Below are 24,208 nucleotides of genomic sequence, written 5' to 3'. Positions count from 1 at the left end.
CTGTATCGATTTATACTACTCTTAGGCTACGTTCACACGATCCGGATTTTGATCCGGATCCGTAGCGGATTTTCAGCTGCGGATCCGGATCAGTTTTCCATGTTGGTTACAGTACAATGTAACCCAATGGAAAACCAAAACCGCTGTGCTAACGATCCGTTTTTCCGCTGGAAAATCCGCGCGGATTTTCCAGCGGAAAAAAGAAGTAGCATGTCAATTCTTTCAGCGGATTCCGCACCGGTTTTCCAGCAGCTCCAATAGGAAACTGCTATTGGAAACCCGCAGTGGAAAACGCTGAAGAAAAAGGATCAGAAAACGCAGCTCAAATTCACTGCGGAATTTAGCTGCCGTTTTCCAAAAACGGGCAGGAAAAAAAAAGGATGGAAATCCTGATCGTGTGAACGTAGCCTTAGACTATTCTGTTACAATTACTATTATTGATCTTATTAGATAAGCGCTCTCTGTGTATTGTTGGCAGGTGCACAGCATCGGTGATCCTTTAGCATTATCCTTATGCACGTTACTCTGTGTTTTTTATTGTCTATATTTATTATTTACTTTTGTGTACCTATTAATAAAGTATCTTTTTACCTATACTCCTTTTTTCTCCTTATTTCATGGACAATAATATGTGTATATCATGGACAGCATAATTATAGGAACACTCCGGATATAATTTCATACTGAAACAGCAAAAAAAATTTGCAAACTTATTTATGATCATGGGTATGGAGGAGTAGGGAGACATAGCTTCCTGCACCTTTTTACTAGGCAGCCTGAACATGAGCCTAATTTATACTAGCGGCTAGATATTTGTAACTTCGCCATAGCCAATGCACAATCTGATCAGTAAAGTTTGTTTTCCCACAGTGCTATATCTTACTGGCCATTTTCTAATTCATCATTCATTCAACAATGAAAAGGTCTGTGATGGCCCATAAGGCCATCTCCATAAGATTGATGGATAAAAGACCCCCCCCCCCCCCCCCCCCTGCAGATTTCACACTGGGTCAATACTGCAGCTTCTTATGTGAGTGGGGTATAAAAAAAAAAATAGACATAGTCCTCAAAAAAGTGATAAGCTGGTATGGGAGCCCTAGTTCGGTTCCCCCTTGACTCACATGAGTCCCCAGGCGATGAGTATTCACTCATGATAAAGTATGTGATATTTGGTGCCTAACAGCAGTCTCTTATGCTTTTGGTTAATATCTTAGACCCATGGTATGGTAAGGGAGGGGTTAACTTTGCCAGACAGTATTAATGAGCAATGAGAAATGCTGTTTGTTCTATGATGTATCATTGTATTGTTGTATAATTTTCAATAAAGTGAGTTTAAAAAAAAAAAGTCTGTGATGTCATAATGACACCTAAAGCCGCTGCCTTTTTATTGTTCTATCTGATATTCCGCGGATTCCATGGGCCTCTGAGCGACGTTACTTTATGGTAGGTGGGTGTATGTTTCATCCATGGTGACTGATATGAGCAGGGGTGGATGAAGACTGGTAGATAGATTTTTCAGTGTCATGCACCACTTATTAAGCTTCCATTCCAGATAACTGAATTATCATCTCTAGGTTGTACCTCTAAATATGAATAGCCATTTTTTTGACCAAGGAGATTTGGCCTTCATTGGATGATTCATGACATGTCAGGTTGGATAACAAAGCTATGTACTGTATAATTAACCATCAGGATCTCCAACTAGATTTCTGGGTTTTTTTTGTTTTTGTTTTTTCAGAACAAATTGCCCAAAAATCAAACAAAATATTTTTTTACAGACAAAATATTGGAAAACTATAATAAACTGTTAAAGAGTAACTAAATGTTTGCAAACATTTTTATATACTTTTTGTCCCTTTTTATATTCCTTTCAGATAGTTGAGGGTCTGGATTCTGAGACCCTCATGATTGTTAAAAAAAAAAAAAAAAAAATCCCTGTGACGTGCTCAGCTCATTAGGCATGAGTGCACATCTCGTGCCTGAACGTGGACAAAGGACAGAGTACAGATTCCATAGAAGTCCATGTCCTCCTATCTCCTGAGCTGCACACTTCAGGGGTTCTTCTGTAAGATTGGGGCTGGGGTTTGGATTACAAATTGATACAACCTAAAATACTAATAGGAACACGTTAGCAAGATTTACAGTGACCTGTAAAATGGTGAAAGTTGTAGTCACCCCTTAGTGACTGGGCCAAATTTATGAAATCTGACCAGTGTCACTTTGTGATAACTCTGGAACGCTTCAACGGATTCCAGTGATTTTTAGTTTTTTTTCGTGCAACATTACCATTTATGATGATGGTAAATTTAAGTCAGTATGTCTTGTTGATTTATAACAAAAAAAAATTCAGAAACTTTACAATAATGTTAAAAAAAAAAATGTGCAATTTTCAAACTTTGATTATCCTTTTAATTCAGATAGTCATGCCACAGAAAACATTAATAAATAACATTTCCCACATGTCTGCTTTACATCGGCACCATTTGTAAAATGTTATAATATTTTGTTAGCCTTATAGGAGATTTAAAGGGACTCTGTCACCTGAATTTGGAGGGAACAATCTACAGCCATAGGGGCGGGGTTTTCGGGTGTTTGATTCACCCTTTCCTTACCCGCTGGCTGCATGCTGGCTGCAATATTGGATTGAAGTTCATTCTCTGTCCTCTGTAGTACATGTCTGCACAAGGCAATCTTGCCTTACGCAGGCGTGTACTATGGAGGACAGAGAATGAACTTCAATCCAATATTGCAGCCAGCGGGTAAGGAAAGGGTGAATCAAACACCCAAAACCCCACCCCTATGGCTGAAAATTGTTCCCTCCAAATTCAGGTGACAGAGTCCCTTTAAAATTGGAGCAGCAACTTTTCCTTTTTTTCAAGGAAATGTACAAAATTATTTTTTTAGGGACCTCTCCATGTTTGAAGTGACATTAGGGGTCCTATATATTGGTAAACCCCCAAAAGTGATACCATTTTAAAAACAGCACCCCCTGACATATTTTAAACTGCTGTCCGGTAGTTTATTAACCCTTAAGGTGCTTTTCAGGAATTAATGCAAAGTGACATGACAGGAATGAAAAAGTGTATTTTTACCACCTAAATGCCACTAACTTATGAAAAGGCCACTAGAGTCGGCAGACTCTAAGGCCACTATTTGCCCATGAATTGCCATGGCAAATATCAGGACCACACAATCATGATCTCAGGGTGCCGATGGGGATAAAGCGGAAGCCCCCACACTCTGTTAACCATTTATGATATAGTCACTATTGACAGCAGCATCTAAAGGGTTACACAGATATGGATGTGCCAACAATGATTGTGGCTGACACAGCAAGTTGTCAGCTATAGTGGACAGCCGACAGCTGCTGGATTGTCGCCTATATGGGGATGTTATTCTGTTATATCTCAGATCAGTAAAAAGACGTATTGGCGGTCATTAAGGGGTTAAAAATATCACGGATGCATTTATTTATTTATTTATTTATTTTAATGGATAGGTAAAAAGTGCCCAGGAATTTCTGAATAATCTAATAATCCTGACCATAACAGAACACCATTGTTTTTGAAACTCCCCTATCTGGCTGTTGGGATGTACTGGATGGTGGCTGCCAAAAGCAATTAACTCTTCTGCTCCCAATTATTCGACCATTAATGTGAACTATGACCGGGTGGAAATCTTGTCCATGCTTAATCCCATGTCCATAGTTGCACCGTTAATATACTGTATACAGTGGGGCAAAAAAGTATTTAGTCAGTCAGCAATAGTGCAAGTTCCACCACTTAAAAAGATGAGAGGCGTCTGTAATTTACATCATAGGTAGACCTCAACTATGGGAGACAAACTGAGAAAAAAAATACAGAAAATCACATTGTCTGTTTTTTTTATCATTTTATTTGCATATTCTGGTGGAAAATAAGTATTTGGTCAGAAACAAAATTTCATCTCAATACTTTGTTATACATCCTTTGTTGGCAATGACAGAGGTCAAACGTTTTCTGTAAGTCTTCACAAGGTTGCCACACACTGTTGTTGGTATGTTGGCCCATTCCTCCATGCAGATCTCCTCTAGAGCAGTGATGTTTTTGGCTTTTCGCTTGGCAACACGGACTTTCAACTCCCTCCAAAGGTTTTCTATAGGGTTGAGATCTGGAGACTGGCTAGGCCACTCCAGGACCTTGAAATGCTTCTTACGAAGCCACTCCTTCGTTGCCCTGGCGGTGTGCTTTGGATCATTGTCATGTTGAAAGACCCAGCCACGTTTCATCTTCAATGCCCTTGCTGATGGAAGGAGGTTTGCACTCAAAATCTCACGATACATGGCCCCATTCATTCTTTCATGTACCCGGATCAGTCGTCCTGGCCCCTTTGCAGAGAAACAGCCCCAAAGCATGATGTTTCCACCACCATGCTTTACAGTAGGTATGGTGTTTGATGGATGCAACTCAGTATTCTTTTTCCTCCAAACACGACAAGTTGTGTTTCTACCAAACAGTTCCAGTTTGGTTTCATCAGACCATAGGACATTCTCCCAAAACTCCTCTGGATCATCCAAATGCTCTCTAGCAAACTTCAGACGGGCCCGGACATGTACTGGCTTAAGCAGTGGGACACGTCTGGCACTGCAGGATCTGAGTCCATGGTGGCGTAGTGTGTTACTTATGGTAGGCCTTGTTACATTGGTCCCAGCTCTCTGCAGTTCATTCACTAGGTCCCCCCGCGTGGTTCTGGGATTTTTGCTCACCGTTCTTGTGATCATTCTGACCCCACGGGGTGGGATTTTGCGTGGAGCCCCAGATCGAGGGAGATTATCAGTGGTCTTGAATGTCTTCCATTTTCTAATTATTGCTCCCACTGTTGATTTCTTCACTCCAAGCTGGTTGGCTATTGCAGATTCAGTCTTCCCAGCCTGGTGCAGGGCTACAATTTTGTTTCTGGTGTCCTTTGACAGCTCTTTGGTCTTCACCATAGTGGAGTTTGGAGTCAGACTGTTTGAGGGTGTGCACAGGTGTCTTTTTATACTGATAACAAGTTTAAACAGGTGCCATTACTACAGGTAATGGGTGGAGGAAAGAGGAGACTCTTAAAGAAGTTACAGGTCTGTGAGAGACAGAAATCTTGATTGTTTGTTTCTGACCAAATACTTATTTTCCACCAGAATATGCAAATAAAATGATAAAAAAAACAGACAATGTGATTTTCTGGATTTTTTTTTCTCAGTTTGTCTCCCATAGTTGAGGTCTTCCTATGATGTAAATTACAGACGCCTCTCATCTTTTTAAGTGGTGGAACTTGCACTATTGCTGACTGACTAAATACTTTTTTGCCCCACTGTATGTCGCATATTTTTCTTTAGGAGTTGTGCAGCCGTTGTTCTAGCCCTATATAGAGACACAATTTTTACTAGTTTGCATGTATGGAGAATGCTTATTAAGTGTATTTGTGTTCACAGAGACCATGCGAGTGATTTTTGCCAAAATGGGAAGATTTTTCTTTTTACTATTAGTTTTGACAATTGTAGAAAAAACAGTTGAAAGTAAGTGTGAATATTTTCTATTGTTTGTTGTAGCTATCAAATGTATATGTATTTCTAATGTGTACATAGCAGCAATGTATCAGGCACCGCACTGCCCCTTGTCTTTATGCTTAGGCTATACGTGTACCTATATACAAGGGCACTATGCTGTACTGAATTCAGGTTCACAATAAACGTTCATTAGAGATATTCTATACACGATGTACAATATGTCCTGGAGCGCTCACTCTCACTCATAGTGCTGATGATCCGATAATGGTGGCAGCAGGGTTTCCTCCTGGCACAGTATGGGGCATCATTGTTGCCTAGTAACGGCTCTTGCGGAGGCTGTATCCATAGCAATGTCTATTGTAGATACGTCGCCAGAAGGATCATTTACATTACTGATTATGGGGCCGATCACAATGATTTTCACAGTGGCATGATCAATCAAGATCAACAACAAATGATAGTTATGGCATCGATCTTTTCCCCAATTCACACTGGCAATTATCGTTACCATAGTTTGGAGACAAGAATTGTGATTATACTTGGCCAGTGCAGGCAGGCATTCAGCCTTTAGTTGCACAGCATCCAGCCTCGGGGAAGACATGCAACCAACTAATTTAGTTTAATTTAGGCTGCTTTCACACATCAGGTTTTTTGTTTCAGGCACAATCCGGCAAATCCGGAAAAAAAGGATCCGTTTTTTTTACACGCCGGATCCGTTTTTTTCCCATAGAGTTGTATTAGCGCCGGATTGTGCCTGAAGGACATGCTTTTCATCCGTTTTGTGTTGGATCCGTCCCTTCAGGCTTTTTTGCCGGACACAAAAAACGTCCCCTGCAACGTTTTTTCTGTCCGGCGAAAAAGCCTGAAGGGACGTTTCCGTCAATAAACGCATCAAACGGATGTGTGAATGAACGATTCCGGCTACCGAATCCGTTTCTACACATTGGGCATCCCAGAAGCTATGATTTCATATCTCTCTCTCTCTCTCTCTCTCTCCTAATCTCTCTCTCTCTCTCTCTCTCCTAATCTCTCTCTCTCTCTCTCTCCTAATCTCTCTCTCTCTCCTAATCTCTCTCTCTCCTAAAAAACGGATCCGGTGCATCAGTTTTTCACACCGGATCCGTTTTTTAGCAAATTTGCCGGATTTAGCCTGAAACAAAAAGCCTGATGTGTGAAAGCAGCCTTACACTGAAAGATTACTTTGTTGTGTCATGATTGTGCTGCAGCTAATCTGTGGCTGCTGGTTGTCTGCAGCCTTTAACCTCTGATGAAATATTGGTGAGCTACAGCCAATCAGCGACAGCCTCTTATTTGCTGGAAGCGGCACATGACACAACATTGACATGTCACCCACTAGGAAAAGTTAATGTCCTTATGGAACTTCTTTGCATCTAGCTTCACAGAACTGAATGGGCATTCCTGTTCTTAGACTGTTAAATCTACATTTCCTAGCAGCACCCTGCTTCTCCTCAGTCCTGCAGGCCTCTCCTTCTGCTCTCCTGTGCACTTCTTCATGGAGAGAGATATAAATCTCAACATGGGAAATTTTTATTTCTATGAAGGAGGTGACCATTGATAATTTTGAATGTCATGACTGTGACTCACGACTTAATCAATATTCATTACTATTTACAAACTCCACATTTTATTAATTAATGGGGATCTTCATAGAATGATCATGCTCACCCCTGAATGCATAGTAGAGATGTGGATAGCAAAGCTAAGCTGTGCTACAGCACGGATGTCAGGAAAATGAGGATGCCATGAGATGGTTTAGGGTAGGGCCGAGCAATTAATTTTCCCGAGGGACCACATGAGGCACCGTGGCTGTTGTAGAGGGCCAAACCAATAGGCTGAAATTAATTCTGTTCAATATTAATATTTTATAATTATCAAATTGTATTAATTGTATCGCTTAATATTGAGCAGAATTAATTATGCTGACACCCCCATATAGCCAGCAAACAGCCCCCATCTACAGTATGAGTCAACACACATACTATACAGCATGAACCCAAACACAGCTCCTCTTTATAGCATGACTTCGCCTACAGCCCCCTCTCTATATATATATATATATATATATATATATATATATATATATATATATATATATATATATATATACAGTATGAGCCCATAAAGCTTCCCTACGTAAAGTATGAGCCCCCACATAGCCATCCTATATACACTGCTCAAAAAATTGTTATTCATTGCATAGTGGAATGTGTTCAGAACAAGAAAACACAACAATTATCAATGTAAATCAAAATGAATATCCCATGGAGGTCTGGATTTGGAATGATACTCAAAATCAAAGTGGAAAATCAAATTACAGGCTCATCCAACTTCAGTGGAAATGCCTCATGACAAGGAAAAGATGCTCGGTATTGTGTGTGGCCTCCACGTGCCTGTATGACCTCCCTTCTGTAGAGCACCTGGGCATGCTCCTGATAAGGCGGCGGATGGTCTCCTGAGGGATCTCCTCCCAGACCTGGACTAAAGCGAGACATGATGTCCCAGATGTGTTCAAACGGATTCAGGTCTGGGGAACGGGCGGGCCAGTCCATAGCTTCAATGCCTTCATCTTGCAGGAACTGCTGACACACTCCAACATGAGGTCTGGCATTGTCCTGTGTTAGGAGGAACCCAGGGCCAACTGCAAAAGAATATGGTCTCACAAGGGGTCTGAGGATCTCATCTCAGTACCTAATGGCAATCAGTCTACCTCTGGCGAGCACATGTAGGGCTGTGCGGCCCTCCAAAGAAATGCCACCCCACACTAGTACTGACCCACTGCCAAACCCATCATGCTGAAGGATGTTGCAGGCAGCAGATCACTCTCCACGGCATCTCCAGACTGTCATGTCTCACATGGGCTCAGTGTGAACCTGCTTTCATCAATGAAGAGCATAGGGCGCCAGTGGCGAATTTACCAATCCTGGCATTCTGTGGCAAATGCCAAGCGTCCTGCATGGTGTTGGTCTGTGAGCACAACCCCCATCTGTGGACGTCGGGCACTCAGACCATCCTCATGGAGTCGGTTTCTAACTGTGTAGACACATGCACATTTGTGGCCTGCTGGAGGTCATTTTGCAGGGCTCTGGCAGTGCTCCTCCTGTTCTTTCTTGCACAAAGGCTGAGGTAGCGATCCTGCTGCTGGGTTGTTGCCTTCATACGGCCCCTCCACGTCTCCTGGTGCACTGGCCTGTCTCCTGGTAGCGCCTCCAGCCTCTGGCCACTACGCTGACAGACACAGCAAACTTTCTTGCCACAGCTCGCATTGATGTGCCATCCTGGATGAGCTGCACTACCTCAGCCACTTGTGTGGGTTGTAGAGTCCGTCTCATGCTACCACGAGTGTGAAAGCACAACCGACATTCAAAAGTGACCAAAACATCAGCCAGAAAGCATTAGTACGGAGATGTGGTCTGTGGTCCCCACTTGCAGAACCACTCCTTTATTGAGTGTGTCTTGATAATTGCCAATAATTTCCATCTGTTGTCTATTCCATTTGCACAACAGCATGTGAAATTGATTGTCAATCAGTGTTGCGTCCTAAGTGGACAGTTTGATTTCACAGAAGTTTAATTTGCTTGGAGTTATATTCTGTTGTTTAAGTGTTCCCTTTATTTTTTTGAGCAGTGTATAATATGAGCCCCCACATAGGCCTCCTACATACAGACACATCCACACATATAAAAAATCAACAAAACAAATACCTCGCTTCCAGTAGGATACATATAGTGGTAAAATCAGAACACCGGGCAAAGGAGGGTGGCAACATGATGTGGCCTGTGGGCAAGTGTTTTCAGCCCTTTGGCCGTCCAGCTGCACGGGCCGAACTGGATCAGCCAGAGGGCCAGATGAGACCCTAAAGACGCACTTTGCCCAGATCAGGTCAAGGCCAATTTTTTTTATTAGACAGGGTCATAGGAGTATCTGTTTTTTCATGAATTAGGATCAGTAGGTACAAATGCAGCTGGTATCAGTGGGATCTTCAGCATAGCGTAGCTGAAATGTGCTACGACCCGGCTGTCAGATGTTTTGTTACACAGGGTCTTTAGGCCCATAAGTGCATGTTCCACTGACACCATTAGTACCACGGGAGGATGAATCTAGTTGCAACCACAGAAAGTAAAGGCCAGTAATGGGGTTTATCTTTAAAGGGGTGATAGCTACAAGTCAGGGCAGATAAAAAAAAAAATAGATTGTATTGGTACACTTGATTAATTCTGTATTTACAGAAAATTGAGATGACCACAACTAGTAATAACCTATTAGTGATTTGTGACTGTATTTCTATCTGTTATTAGATTGTGGAGTTCCAAATATTACATCCAGTAATTTAATGACACGAGATGTGTTTGATGGAGAATTCCCTTGGCAAGTCCATGTGAGACCAGATTTTGGACGCTTTTGCTCAGGCACCATCATTGCTGAATGTTGGATTGTGAGCTCTGCGAATTGTTTTACTGAAATGTAAGTGACTCATCTTCTGAGACAGACTACTATGTTATGTTAGCTAACTGCTCTGTTGTAGGATATTTTCAAGACATCAACTGAAAATGTAATGTTTCATTCCATTTTTAGTAAATACATATTCGAAAGTCCACATGCAGATTACCCAGCACCGCTATCGATCGCAGCATTTAGTAGGCATACAGAGGTGGGGAGTTCCTTCTGCTCTCCAGTCGGCATTGTGATGGCCCATCCTTGCCATAGTGATCCAATGTCGTCATGACTGCATCCGGGTCACCAGAGCTACCAAACATGCTAGATCATGTACAGAGCATGATGTAGCAAATTTGTTTTGTCAGTGCAGCGCTGACAGTTTGCATAGCATAGGAATGCTCCTGCATGTCTATTATATACAGCCTGCAAGAACTGAAAGTCCTATAGTGGGACAAAGTAAAAATGAAAAAAAAAAATTTTTTTTATAAATATAATTTTTTTTTACAAAAATAAAAAAAAAATTGTACCCATAAATAAATATTTTTTCTAAAAAGTACACATTTGATATTGCCGCATCCGAAATGAGCCGATATATAAAACTGTTCCACTAGTTAACCCCTTTAGTGAACACCGTAAAAAAAAAACTAGGCAAAAAATGATGCTTTATCATAATACTGGAAACAAAAAAGTGGAATTAAACATGATAAAAAAGACCAATGTAAGTAAATATGATCTCTCTGAAAAGTCATCTTGTTCCCCAAAAAAAAAGAAAGCCGCCAGTTCCATCCACGGAAAAATAATTATTTATAAATAGTTTTTATTGTGTAAAAGCACCAAAACATAAAAAAATGATATAAATGTGGTATCGCTGTACCTGTACGGACCCGAAGAATAAAAATGCCTTATCCTTATTTCACCATACACAGAACAGCATAAAAAAAGTCCCAGAAAACAATTCCAGATAAATGTGATCCCAAATGTTGTGTGAAATGTTCCCAACAAAAGCTTCAACTCAATCCACAAAAAGCAAGTCCCCACTTAGGTCTGTCATCTCTATTAACTGAAATATAGGGGGCTTCCACGTTACTTTTAATACAAAGGCCTGTAAAAGTGAAATGGTTCATTGCCCCCTCAAAACAAATTCAGCAAATTCTTCTCTCCCAAATCCAAATGCCGCATCACTTCTGAGCTCCCCAGTGTGTCTAAACCGCAGTTAGCATCCACGTTTGGCATTTCTGTAGCGATGAGAGCCCGCCTAATTTACAGGTTCATCAGCTGGGCACAATGTACTAGTCACTACAACATACTGGTCACTACAATGTATGGTCACTCCATCGTACTGGTCACTACAACAGCAGTTTTCAAGTTTCACTCGGCAACATCCACTGCAGATTGTTTCTGGAAAACACCCATGGAGTCAAAATTGTCACTATCTGTTGGTAAATTCCCAAAGATGTATAATTTCTAAAATGGTTCACATGAGGGGGGATTCTGCTCTTCTAGTGTTTAGGGGCTCTGTATATGGAGTATGCAAGCTATTCTAGGAAAATCTTCTCTCTAGGAGGCAAATAGCGCCCCGTCCCTTTCGAGTCTCGCCGTATGGCTAACAGTACTGTATTTTCACAACTCAATGTTGCAAACGTTTGTGAAGCACCTGTGGGTTTAAAGTGCGCTCCCCACACGTCTAGATAAATTTCTTGAGGGGTCTAGTTTTTAAAATGGAGTCACTTGTTTGGGGTTTCCACTGTTAAGGCACATCAGGGGCTCTCCAAACTCCAAATGGCGTTCGCTAATTATTCCAGCAAATTTTACATTCAAAAAGTCAAATGGCGCTGCTTTTCTTCTGAGCCTTGGTGTGCGCCCAAACAGTGGTTTTCCTGCATATATGGGGTATCAGTGTGCTAAGGAGAAATTACACAGCAAATATTGGGGTCCATTTTCTCCTGTTACCCTTGTGAAAATAAAACGAAATTGGATCTAAAATAAAATTTTTGTTTAAAAAAGGTTAAATGTAGATTTTTTCCTTCCACATTCCATTAATTCCCGTGAAGTACCTGAAGGGTTAATAAACTTCTTGAATGTGGTTTTGAGCGCCTTGAGGGGTGCAGTTTTTAAAATGGTGTCAGTTTTAGGTGTTTTCTGTCACAAAGCCTTATCAAAGTCACTTCAAATGTAATGTGGTCTCTAAAAAAAATGGTTTTGTAAATTTTGTTGGAAAAATGAGTAATTGCTGGTCAATTTTTAACCCTTATAACTTAACAAAAAAAAATTGTTTCAAAAATTGTGCTGATGTAAAGTAGACATGTGGGAAATATTATTTAAGTATGTTGCGTGACATAGCTCTCTGATTTGAGGGCATAAAAAATAAAAGTTTTAAAACTGCAAAATTTGCACCATTTTCGTCAAGTTTCCATTTTTTGTTACAAATAAGCACAAGTAATATTGAACAAATTTTACCACTATCATGAAGTACAATTTGTCATGAAAAAAAAAGAATCAGAATCAGTGGGATCCGTTGAAGCATTCCAGAATTATTACCTCATAAAGTGACAGTGGTCAGAATTGTAAAATTTGGCCTGGTCATGAAGGCGAAAACAGGCTCGGGGCTGAAGGGGGTTAAAGCTGGCCAGGCCGTGTACACAAGACCAAGAGCGTAATATGCAAGGGCTGGTCCACAACATATGTAGCATGTCAACACCACTCATTAAGAAGTTGCTTGATGCTCAGGAACAAATATCTCTATTGTGCAGGACTATATACCAGGACACACAGCTGAAACCAGAAGTTTACATATGCTGTATAAAAAGACACATCTGCATGTCTTTCTCAATTTTTTTCTCGCCCCTCTCTGTTGGTGTCGCCCCCGCTCTGGTGTCCCTCAAGGCTCTGTCCTAGGACCTCTTCTCAATCTATAACCTTGGCCTGGGACAACTCATAAAATCCTATGGCTTCCGGTACCATCTATATGCCGATGACACTCAGATCTACCTCTCGGGCCCAGATGTCACCTCTCTGCTCTCCAGAATCCCAGAGTGTCCATCAGCCGTATCCTCCTTCTCCTCTCGCTTCCGCAAACTCAATGTGGACAAAACCAAACTAATTATCTTTCCTCCATCTCGCACATCTTCCCTACCTGATCTATCTATCTTAATAAATGAATTCACACTTTCTCCCGTTCTGGTAATCCGCTGCCTCAGAGTAACCCTTGACTCTGCCCTGTCCTTTAAATCGCACATCCAAGCTCTTGCCACCTCCTGTCGCCTCCAGCTCAAAAATATTTCCAGAATCCGTCCTTTCCTCAACCCTCACTCTACCAAAATGCTTTTGCATGCCTTAATCATCTCCCGCCTACCCTACCCTCTAACACTCTCGCACCCCTCCATTCCGTCCTTAACTCTACTGCCTGACTAATTAATCTCTCTTCTCGCTACACTCCTGCTTCCTCTCCTTTCAAATCCCTTCACTGGCTCCCAATTTCCCAGCGTATCCAGTTTAAACTACTAACGCTGACCTACAAAGCCATCCATAACCTTTCTCCTCCGTATATTTCTGAACTAATCTCTCAATATCTTCCCTCACATAATCTCCGGTCCTCCCAAGACCTCCTTCTCTCCTCCATGCTTACTCGCTCCTCACCCAATCGCCTCCAAGACCTCTCCCGAATATCCCCCATAATCTGGAATTCTGTGCCCCAACACGTTTGGTTATCCACATTTGGATCCTTTAAAAGGAACCTAAAAACCCATCTCTTCAAAGAAGCTTACAACCTGTAATGATCACACGACCACCTCCACACCATCGGAGCTACTACAACCCCTGACCTACTGTCTCCTTCCCCATAATCCTGTAGAATGTAAGCCCGCAAGGGCAGGGTCCTCTTCCCTCTGTACCAGTCTGTCATTGTTAGTTTTGTTTACTGTAAGTGATATTTGTATTTTGATGTAACCCCGTCTCATGTACAGCACCATGGAATTAATGGTGCTATATAAAAAAATAATAATAATAATAATTTCTGACATGAAATCAGAATAAACCTTTCCCGTTTTCGGACAATTAGGATTACCATAATTAATATTTGTCGAGAGAGAGAGAATGTTTTAAGGTATTTTTATTACTTACTGCAAAGTCAAAAGTTTACATACATTTCATTAGTATTTGGTACCATTACCCTTAAACTGAATGACCTGGGTCAAACGTTTGGGATAGCCTTCCACAAGATCCTGGTTTCAACTGTAGACCCTGTAAGCTGATTGCACTATATGGATAGGACAAGCTGAAATTCAGTTTCATGCACCATCCCAGGTTGCCCAATCCAGTGTACCGTAAAGATCCGCTTCACATTTTTTTCATAAGTATGACTGATATTATTGGTGATGCTGTTCAAAGATGAATAAACAAGAGATGCCTCAAGAATGAAAGATGTGAAGACGTATAGCGGATAAAAAGATGAAGGAGAAAATCATTAAATATTTTAATTGCATATATATATAAATGATCTTTTAGCACCTTAAGGGAAAGGAGTCCCGAAGTGCATGATGTTTTTTAGGCTATGTGCACACGTAGAATGATCCACTGCAGATTTTTCCGCAGCGGATTTGATAAATCGTTTTTGCTGCAGATTTATCGCGGATTTACCGCGGTTTTTCTGTGGATTTCACTGCGGTTTTACAACTGCGGTTTTCTATTGGAGCAGCTGTAATACCGTTGCGGAATCCGCAGAAAGACATGACATGCTGCGGAATGTAAACCGCTGCGTTTCCGCGCGTTTTTTTCCGCAACATGTTTTTTTGTTTCCCATAGGTTTACATTGTAATGAAAACTCATAGGAAACTGCTGCGGATCCGCAGCGTTTTCCGCATCGTGTGCACATACCCTTAAAGTCCATTTTCTCATCACCACAAAAAGAGCCACGCAAGGAAAGAAATCTCTATTATTCCAGAGATTAACGAGAAAGATGGTAAAAGCTTGTAAAGAATGTGACTATGTCCCATACCTTATATGAAACATAAGTGGGCTCAGGTTGAAGTGCAGAGGAACCCATGAAAGTTCTTCATCTTTTCTTTGAAATGTCAACGTAGGATATGGAATGCTTAGTCTTCTCACCTTCTAGTCAAAAGATATAGGAAGCTTCTGGAGAAGGCTTTGAAATAAAAGGGGACAGCGATAGGGAGCATGCAAAAAGTTTAAGCAGCTCAGGAAGCATGGTCTTTATAAGAGCGTGAATTTGGCCTAGGCAGTTTGCATAGCCGTATCTGAACTCTCACCTACCACTTCTGTTGCTATGCAGTGCAATGGTGTTAGTGGATGAAGGCGCAGTCCTATTTTACATTAGTGTGGCTGAGATTTATGATCCCGCTCAGACACGGTGTCTGTCTTGCTGGAGGATGCTAATTATCTGTTGTAATTAGATCTTTGCTTTTGGCCAATCCTTAATTAAACTGCTTGCAACTACTTCTAGTTGCCAGTTATAGTTTGCAGCTACCCTGGTCTGGTGCTTTGTCTGTCCCTTGGATCTCTTAGGACAGTTTCATCAAGGTCGGCATTTTTTCCAGCTGGTCCTGATGAGGAGGCGTGCTGGAGTCACACGCTCCTGATTAATTAAGAGGCACATGCCCCTTAATAAATTTGGTGTGTCTGAAAAGTGGAGTGTGCCTTACTAAAAAATGTACTCCAGTTGTTGATTGGAGTAAATTTGGGAGCAAGGGATGCCACTGCATGTCATGAAATTGACGAGTTGGGGTTGCCATGCCCCTGTCCTGCCCCGGCTTCGCCCACTTTGTCGATACCTCCAAATGTCACAAGATTTCATCAAGATTTTGCAATTATTCAAAGTTTTTTTTTACTAGTGATGAGTGAATATACTCTTGTTTCTCGAGCATGCTCGGGGGGTCCTCCGAGTATTTTTTAGTGTTTGGAGTTTTAGTTTTTCTTGCTGCAGCTGAATGATTTACATCTGATAGCCAGCATAAGTACATGTGGGGGTTGCCTGATTGCTTTAATGAATAGGTGCCCTGGTTTTTAGTGCTTGACCTTAGATTGTTTTTCTGTTTACCTGACTGCCTCATGATCCTGGCTTTGATCTTTTGGTCACTAAAAACTCATTGTGGGAAAGTAACCAAAACATTAGCAGAAAACAAATACTTTATGAAACTTTAACAAACCTCTAGCCAAAAAAACACTTCAAGCCCCCCAAAAATTCTAGAAACCACCACATAGAAATATTGTTTTTAGACGCGTTGCGCCTTCGAAATACTGCCTAAAAAATAATCTGTCTGCATGTAGTATTACTGTTTGCAAACAAAGTGTAGATAAAATTGAAATGTGAACGGAGCCTAGTAAGAATGCACTTCTACTATTAACAGTCAAATAGATCTGCTTCTTGAAGAAAAGGATAAAGAAAGGAAACGAGTGTCTCATTACATTTATGTCCAGTCTTGACACCTAATTTTCTTGAACAATTTCTTATTTTATTTCCCATTTAGGACAACCACTATAGTTATAGAAACAAAAGATGTGGATATCAACATGCAAGAAAGGGTTTATCCAATAAGGAGACTGATACGACATTCAGATTACAATGGAACATCTTTGGAAAATAGTCTAGCATTAATGGAGGTCTCTAGGCCTGTTGCGTTTGATGAATATGTCATGTCGGCATGTTTCCCTGATGATGAACGGCTAGAATTTGACCGCTTTGTCAACTGCTTGGTAATAATAGTAGAAGAAATCACACAAGGTGATGTATGTAAAGGAGGGCAGTTGTTGTTATAGAAAAACTCTCTTATACTATTCTTTTCTTGCTGGCTTTGGCTGAAAAAAGTGCATATGTAAATCCAGCCTAAGACCTCCTTCATGATGGTTTCATATACAATGTTTTTAGGAAATATTCTGTGGTTGGACTTTTTTTTTTCATGGGGGGGTAAAAACTGCTACAGACAGATGTTGACTGTATGTAAATACTAAGTTTTTAAAAGGGTTTTCCAATAATTTTTTGGCAGACTTTAAAAAAAAAAGGAGTAATGTGCGATGTTGTCACAACATTACTCCTGCAGCCTATCAACAAAGATTGGGGCAGCAACGGAGAGGCAGTGCTGGACCTGCACAGGATAACTATAGCTGAGTTTCTAATTTTTTTATCTTTGGAATTTGGAAGCCTACAGAAACAAAAATATTTTTCTTGGAAACCCTTTTAATGTACTGCAAAAAAAGTTTGCTTTTTTTGTCAATTTTTTTTAGGGTGCTTGACATTTTATTTCAAAATAAAGAATGCTCTAGCTATGGTGTTACTTTGGCTGGCTTTACTTATTCAAACATTTCTTACATGCATTTTATTCATTTGAGCTTATTTAAAAAGTTGGATTTCTTCAAGTTATGGCGTTTATATAGTAATGTGTAAGTCCTTAAGGGACATTCACACTGCAAGATAATGGGGAATGCGAAAAAATCTTGTTTCACAGGTATCTTGCGGTCCAAACAGTCTGCCCATCACTCTATGTTATAGGTTAATTGACTTTTTATGCTGCATAAAAGCTCATAATTCTTGGTGGTTTATCGCCTGTGTACACAGGACTTGCATTGCTGAGAACTATGGCAGCCTATGCACACTGAGCGATCAGTGCACATTGTTTACTTTATAAGCCATAATCATCAACATTAACAGAAATAAACACTTGAAATAGATCACTCCGTTTGTAATGACTCTATATAATGCATAAGTTTCACTTTTTGTACTGAAGAACTGAAATAAATTAAGTTTTTGAAGATATTCTAATTTTGTGAGAAGCACCTGTGTAAGATGGAGCAATATGTACGACAATATAGTTTTGACATTGCTATGCATTGTGTTCATTTTATGGGGAGCTCTAAAGCATCTTTTTCAGGTGTATTCCACCCGCTAGCCACCAGAAAAAGAGCTGAAAAACACATACCCTTACGGCATGTTCACAAATCAAAAAACGCATGAAATTTTCTTTAAATATGATTCCTATAGATTTCAATAGGAAATCCACATAAGTGTTCATATAGCAAGTTTTTTTTTCCCAATAAGGTTTTGAAAATCACTCTGGTCATTTCACTTCTCTTTTTGCTGAATCTGGCCCAAACTTGACATTTTCAACTCAAAAGGGTGCAAAAAAAAAAAAAAAAAAGGGTCAAAACCACGTCAGATCTGAAAACCTTAGAAAAAAATATATGAATTTTCCACTTTAAAAAATTGGCTTTTTTTCCTACTTGATTTGATTCAGTAGTCAAATTAGAATTGTTTTTTTTTTTTTTTTTTAAACAGAAATGCCTCTAGAATTGACATTTTGCTTTATTTATTTATTTTTTAAATCTTCATTTATATGCAGTAAATGTGAACCTTATTTAAAGATTATCTGAAACAGTTTTGATGTCGATTTTGTAGCAGAATCACGCTATAAAATCCATGTAAAAAGCTCTGTGCGGATTTTTATCCTATTCATTCTCAGTTTTATGTTGATATGAAAGAGCCCTTGGTTGTTTTCTTTACCAATTTGTTTTTTTCAGTACGTGTGTTATCAGTTATTTTTACAGCTAAATCACAGACCCATTATAATCAATTAATGTGTATGCGCACAAAAGGTCTTAGAACCAGCCTGAAAAAAAAGACCTAAAAAACCCCAAAAAGAGTGAACATATGCACAGCAATATCACAATGACTTGCATGTGTACGTGTTCCATCTTTTTGTAACTTCTTTTAACCACTTCAGGCTTCGAAAGTCTTGAAGCAGCTAAAAGAAGTGACCAGTTCATTCTTCTGGTGCTTTGTAGTTGGACGCCGCCACTATCCGATATCTATTTATATAATTACCTGTCATCCACTTCTGTCTGGACGTCCTCGAATCCCACAATCCACCCGCGCCACACTGGAAGTACGCCGACCGCCATATTGGAATACCCAAGTGATGGGTATTCCAATATGGCACCCGGAGACAGGTCAGAGGAGAGAGCACAGACAGGAGAACTCAGCACATGGTGGAAAGAGAGAGTGGATAGGAGGGTGAGCGCTTGGGGACAAGAGATTCTCAGTGCTGCAAAGCCTGCCCCCATCGGGACGTTACCACCCTCCCGATGTGATAGCATCAGGCCTCCATCTAGTATTAAATAAAAAGCAAAATCACAGAAGGCGCTTTAGGAAAACCCCTGCAGGTATTTTTCGGACATGTCTTCATATAGCAAAAATGATGCCGGTACATTGGCGTTTAAAAGACAATGTGTACGTACTGCACGTACTCACGGACATTTCTCTTTTCAGGTGAACCTGGTGATGCTGAAAGGGTACTGAAGAAGATCTTGTTTAATCACACTGTGCCATGTCCAAATAACAACTTGACTGATATAATATGTGCCACAGCTAGCAATAAGGACATCTCAGATTGTACAGTAAGATTAACATATTTTTTTGAAATAGAATTAACTTTCAATCCATTCTGTATGTTCCTGTTGTGTCACATATAGTGGTAAGCCTATTTACACCTTAGACTAATACTAATAAGTATTAATGGCCTATTCTTTGTATACTTAATTGATACTAGATCGGTGGGGGTCTGACTCCCAGCACCCCTACTGAACCAGAACATCAAGACTCCGCACACCATGTTGTGGAAGTTCTAGGAAACTGCAGCTTATGTCAATTGCAGAAGATAAGAGCTGAGCTACAGTACCCAAGAACAGCCACCAACAAGGACCTCAAGTGCTGTGGGATGTCAAAAATAAAGGCTGTCGAAAATCATTCTGATAAACAAGCGGTCAATCAGCCACTTACAATGCTGGTACTGCAACTAACGTGTCTGAATGCACAACTTGTAGTTCGCTGGCTCGGATAGTCTACAACAGCAGACAACCAGTTTGAGTGCCATCACTGTCAAATGGAAGCAGAATGGCAAGACTCCAGTGGGCAAAAAAGTGCAGATGTTGGATGACTTAGCAGTGGATAAGCATTTCTGGACAGATGAATCCAGATTACTGTTGTGGCTTGCTCAAATGTGGGTGAGAATTTGGCTCCCACAGCATGAATTTGATGATTCCTCCCTGTCAAGTGGCAACAGTTAAGGCGGAGGAGGTGAAGTAACAGTGTGGGAAATGTTTTCATGTCACATCCTAGATCCTCATTTACCTGTGGGTGAATGTTTGGACAGTAGGGCTTACCTAAGCACTGCGGAGGACCAAGTTCACTCTTCCATGGCAGCTCTTTACAGTATGGTAGAAGGACTTTCATCAGGACATTACACTATGGCACAAGGGTCGTATAGGTTATGGATTGGTTCCAGGAACATGAGTGACTTTTCCTTGCATCCTGGGATGCAACAGTCAACAGATTCTTAATCATATAGAGCAGTATGTGATTTAGTAGAACGGGTTGTTCAGAATATTTAATCATCACCTTCTAATTTGTGGCCAATGTGAGAAGCTATTCTGTCCTCATGGGCTTATATTCCTGCAGAACAATTTTAGTGGCTAGTGGGATTTATATCATATACAAATCTGAAGGCCAACGCTGGTCCAACACGCTATTAAATGGGTCTCTATAATAAACTCGCCAATTTATTATTGTCTAGTGCCAACATAATGATATCACGTCACACTATTGAAAACTTTGTAGCTCAGACGCACAAACACAACAGTTGGGTAATAGTGTAAGTCCATGTAGATTTTTTTTTTTTTTTTATATATATAAACCCGCACCCCTGGGAGAGGAATACATTTTGGTTTTGGATAATAATAATAATTTTATTTATATAGCGCCAACATATTCCGCAGCGCTTTACAACTTATATTTTGGATATTTTTACCATCAATTTATATTTCTAAACAGGTAAACAGTGGTGATCCTCTAATGTGCCAGTATGCAAGGACCAATGTCTGGACAGTGGTAGGAATAGCAGCTCTTGAAGAGACAGTTTGCAACTCAACAGTGATATTTGCCAGGACAGCCAGTTATATTACTTGGGTTAAAGAAAGCACAGAACTCGAGGGGAAGCCTTTCATTCCCAACTTAAACTTAGAAGAAGAATCAACGCAAGATGCCTCAATTAACAAAAACCATGCAAACAACAATGTGTACTATGAAGAAACTCCTTCTGAAGATTATGATGAAAATATAGACAGCAGAGCACTTAACAAGGAGAAATTAGAGGCTGTAGAGATGATGGCCTTATTTTTAACTCAAGCTTTATTCATCATCCTTGCAATATAAAACTTAATTCATGATTCTTCCAAAAATCAGGATTTTTTTATTTTTCTTCTTAACAGAGTCAACCAGAAGTCTACAAAGGAGATACTCCCTCTAATTATTGTTGAATGGATTAAGGCTCATTCAGACGTACATGTCAATCTGTCCAAGCACCAATCGCAATCGACTTGAAAGCTTCATAGATTTATATGAATCTGTCACTCTCAGGTCGGGAGACCCACGGCCAGTCCGTGCCTTGTGGTCTCATCTCACAACGATTTGCGCGGACGTCTGAATGAGCCTTTAGGGTGTAATTACCAACCATTCATGGCCATTAAATGACTCCCAATCCGCTACGTACAGTGAAGGAAATAATTATTTGACCCCTTGCTGATTTTGTAAGTTTGCCAACTGACAAAGACATGAACAGTCTATAATTTTAAGGGTAGGTTAATTTTAACATTGAGAGATAGAATATCAAAAATAAAATCCATAAAATCACATTGTAGAAATTTATATACATGTATTTGCATTTTGCAGTGAGAAATAAGTATTTGATCTCTCTGACAAACAAGACTTAGTACTTGGTGGCAAAACCCTTGTTGGCAAGCACAGCAGTCAGATTTTTTTTTGTAATTGATGACGACGACGTTTGCGCATGTCAGAAGGAATTTTGGTCCACTCCTCTTTGCAGATCATCTCTAAATCATTAAGATTTTGAGGCTGTTGCTTGGCAACTCAGCTTCAACTCCCTTCATAAGTTTTCTATGGGATTAAGATCTGGAGACTGGCTAGGTCACTCCATGACCTTAATGTACTTCTTTTTGAGCCACTCCTTTGTTGCCTTGGCTGTATGTTTTGGGTCATGTTGGAGCGCCCCCGCACCGCCGCAGGGCCGAGGGGTACCCGGAGCCGGGCCGCTGGGTCTCAGTCTAGGGGTTGTCACGGTGGCTAGACCCGGTCCGTGGCCCTGTCTGTCAGTGGGGGACGTCCGGTGAAACAAGTGGTGTTGTAACGGTGCAGTTGTGGGGTGCAGGTCGCGGTAAATAACGAGGACACCAGGTTGCAGTCTCTTTACCTCTTTACTGGAGATCTCTGAGTCCTCAGTCCAGAATACGGTTCACCAGGCTGCGCAAGTCCGGCCGGTCCAATGGCACCTCCAGAGTCCTCTTCACAGGTGGAAATCGGTGCCTTCCTTCTTAGCGCTATGTGTTGTAGTCCTCCCCTGCTGTGCTTACGGAAAGTACCCCACAACTGTTGTGTCTGTTTCTTAAGTTCCCTCACAACTCGATTAAATGATGTTCTTCTAATCGTCCATCCCTTCCTGATGTTACGGTTAGAACGGCACCCGTTTGTCGGGTAGGCCTGGAGTTCTTCCGGGACCCTAGAGACGCCCCTCTCCCGCAATTGCCTCCCAAGACTTCATAGGTGTTATGTGTTAGACAGCCCGCCTTAAACTGACTGTCCTGCCGCTGTTTAGAGTATTGCTTGAAGCTGAATGTTATAATACTCCCTCGGCGTTCCGGCCACCGGTAGTGCGCCTCAGTAGGGTGTTGCTTCGGTCTTACAGCACGACCCCTACTGGAATTCTCCTATCGCTTGATCTCGTTTCTCACTCAGCACAATCTATCTCGCTTCTAGTCCTTTCTTGGGCCCCGCCGCTTCCCGGAGCTGGCGCAGACCCGTTACGTTCTTTCCAATGCCAAGCCTCTGTCAGGATCCCACCCCTGACAGAGACCCTACTGTCTCTTCCTCCACAACACCCTCTGCCACTGAGTGTTGCTTCGTCCAATCCAGTCAGCTTTCTGATCTAACTTCCTGCCTGACCCCCGGTTTACCCACTATGGTGGGGAGTGGCCTAATGAATAGCACCCTTAGCTCCCCCCGGAGGCCCTGCTGTGAAATGTATTGGTGTCTGTGATACCTGGTCAGATGAACTCCTTCAGTGCCATCGGACGCACCATGGCTCCCCATAGTGGCGGAGCCACAGTACTGCAACGACCAGGACTCTGGGGCGCTGCAATTGTCTTGCTGGAAGACCCAGCCACGACCCATTTTTAGGGTATGTGCACATGTTGCAGATTTCCTGCGGATCCGCAGCGTTTTTTACTGTGCAGAAACGCTGCAGATCCGCAAGTAATTTACAGTACAATGTAAATCAATGAGAAAAAAACAAAACGCTGTGCTAATGGTGCGGAAAATTCAGTGCGGAAACGCTGCAGATTAAAAGAAGTAGCATGTCACTTCTTTTTTGCAGATCTGCAGCGTTTTTGTACCCATTCCATTATAGAAATCCGCAGAGGTAAAAAACGCAAGAAATCCGCAGCAAATCCGCACAAGAAAACGCACTTGCGTTTTCTGCCAAGAGATGCAGAATCTGCACAAAAAATTCCTTAGGCTAATCCGCAACGTGGGCACATAGCCTTAATGTCCTGGCGGAGGGAAGGAGGTTGTCACTCAGGATTTTACAGTACATGGCTCCATTCATTCTCCCATTGATGCGTTGAAGTAGTCCTGTGCCCTTAGCAGAGAAACACCCCCAAAATATAACGTTTCAACCTCCATGCTTGACAGTGGGGACGGTGTTCTTTGGCCCAACGGCGAGTTGAGTTAATGCCAAAGAGCTCAATTTGTGTCTCATCTGACCACAGCACCTTCTTCCAATCACTCACAGAATCATCCAGGTTGTCATTGGCAAACGTCAGACGGGCCTGCACATGTGCCTTCTTGAGCAGGGGGACCTTGCGGGCACTGCAGAATTTGAAACCTTTATGGCGTAATGTGTTACCAATGGTTTTCTTGGTGACTGTGGTCCCAGCTGCCTTGAAATCATTAACAAGTTCCTCCAATGTAGTTTTAGGCTGATCTCTCACCTTCCTCATGATCAAGGATACCTCACAAGGAGAGATTTTGCATGGTGCCCCAGATCGATGTTGATTGACAGTTATTTTGTATTTCTTCCATTTTCTTACTATTGCACCAACAGTTGTCTCCTTCTCACCAAGGATCTTACCTATGGTTTTGTAGCCCATTCC

General features: G+C 41.3%; 1 protein-coding gene across 3 annotated transcripts; it reads left to right on the top strand.

Annotated features, from left to right (window-relative positions):
• The first annotated feature begins 1,340 nt into the window (after window positions 1-1,340).
• On the top strand, window positions 1,341-21,223 carry LOC143809170 (chymotrypsinogen B-like). Of its 3 annotated transcripts, none has more exons than XM_077292312.1 (6): window positions 1,341-1,443; window positions 5,453-5,536; window positions 9,844-10,009; window positions 16,465-16,718; window positions 19,257-19,384; window positions 20,817-21,223. In XM_077292312.1, exons 2-6 carry the CDS (start codon window positions 5,458-5,460, stop codon window positions 21,195-21,197), a joined length of 1,008 nt encoding a protein of 335 aa, XP_077148427.1. In that variant the 5' UTR covers window positions 1,341-1,443; window positions 5,453-5,457; the 3' UTR covers window positions 21,198-21,223. The 3 variants fall into 3 exon arrangements, with proteins under 3 accessions (XP_077148427.1, XP_077148426.1, XP_077148425.1); XM_077292311.1 differs by having other exon boundaries at window positions 1,389-1,447; XM_077292310.1 differs by lacking the exon at window positions 1,341-1,443 and adding an exon at window positions 1,477-1,652.
• The last annotated feature ends 2,985 nt before the right edge of the window (window positions 21,224-24,208 follow it).

Source organism: Ranitomeya variabilis, chromosome 2 (genome assembly GCF_051348905.1).
Source record: "Ranitomeya variabilis isolate aRanVar5 chromosome 2, aRanVar5.hap1, whole genome shotgun sequence".
NCBI lineage: Eukaryota > Metazoa > Chordata > Amphibia > Anura > Dendrobatidae > Ranitomeya > Ranitomeya variabilis.
Note: the sequence above shows the minus strand (reverse complement) of the source record. Positions and strands in the feature narration are given on the sequence as shown.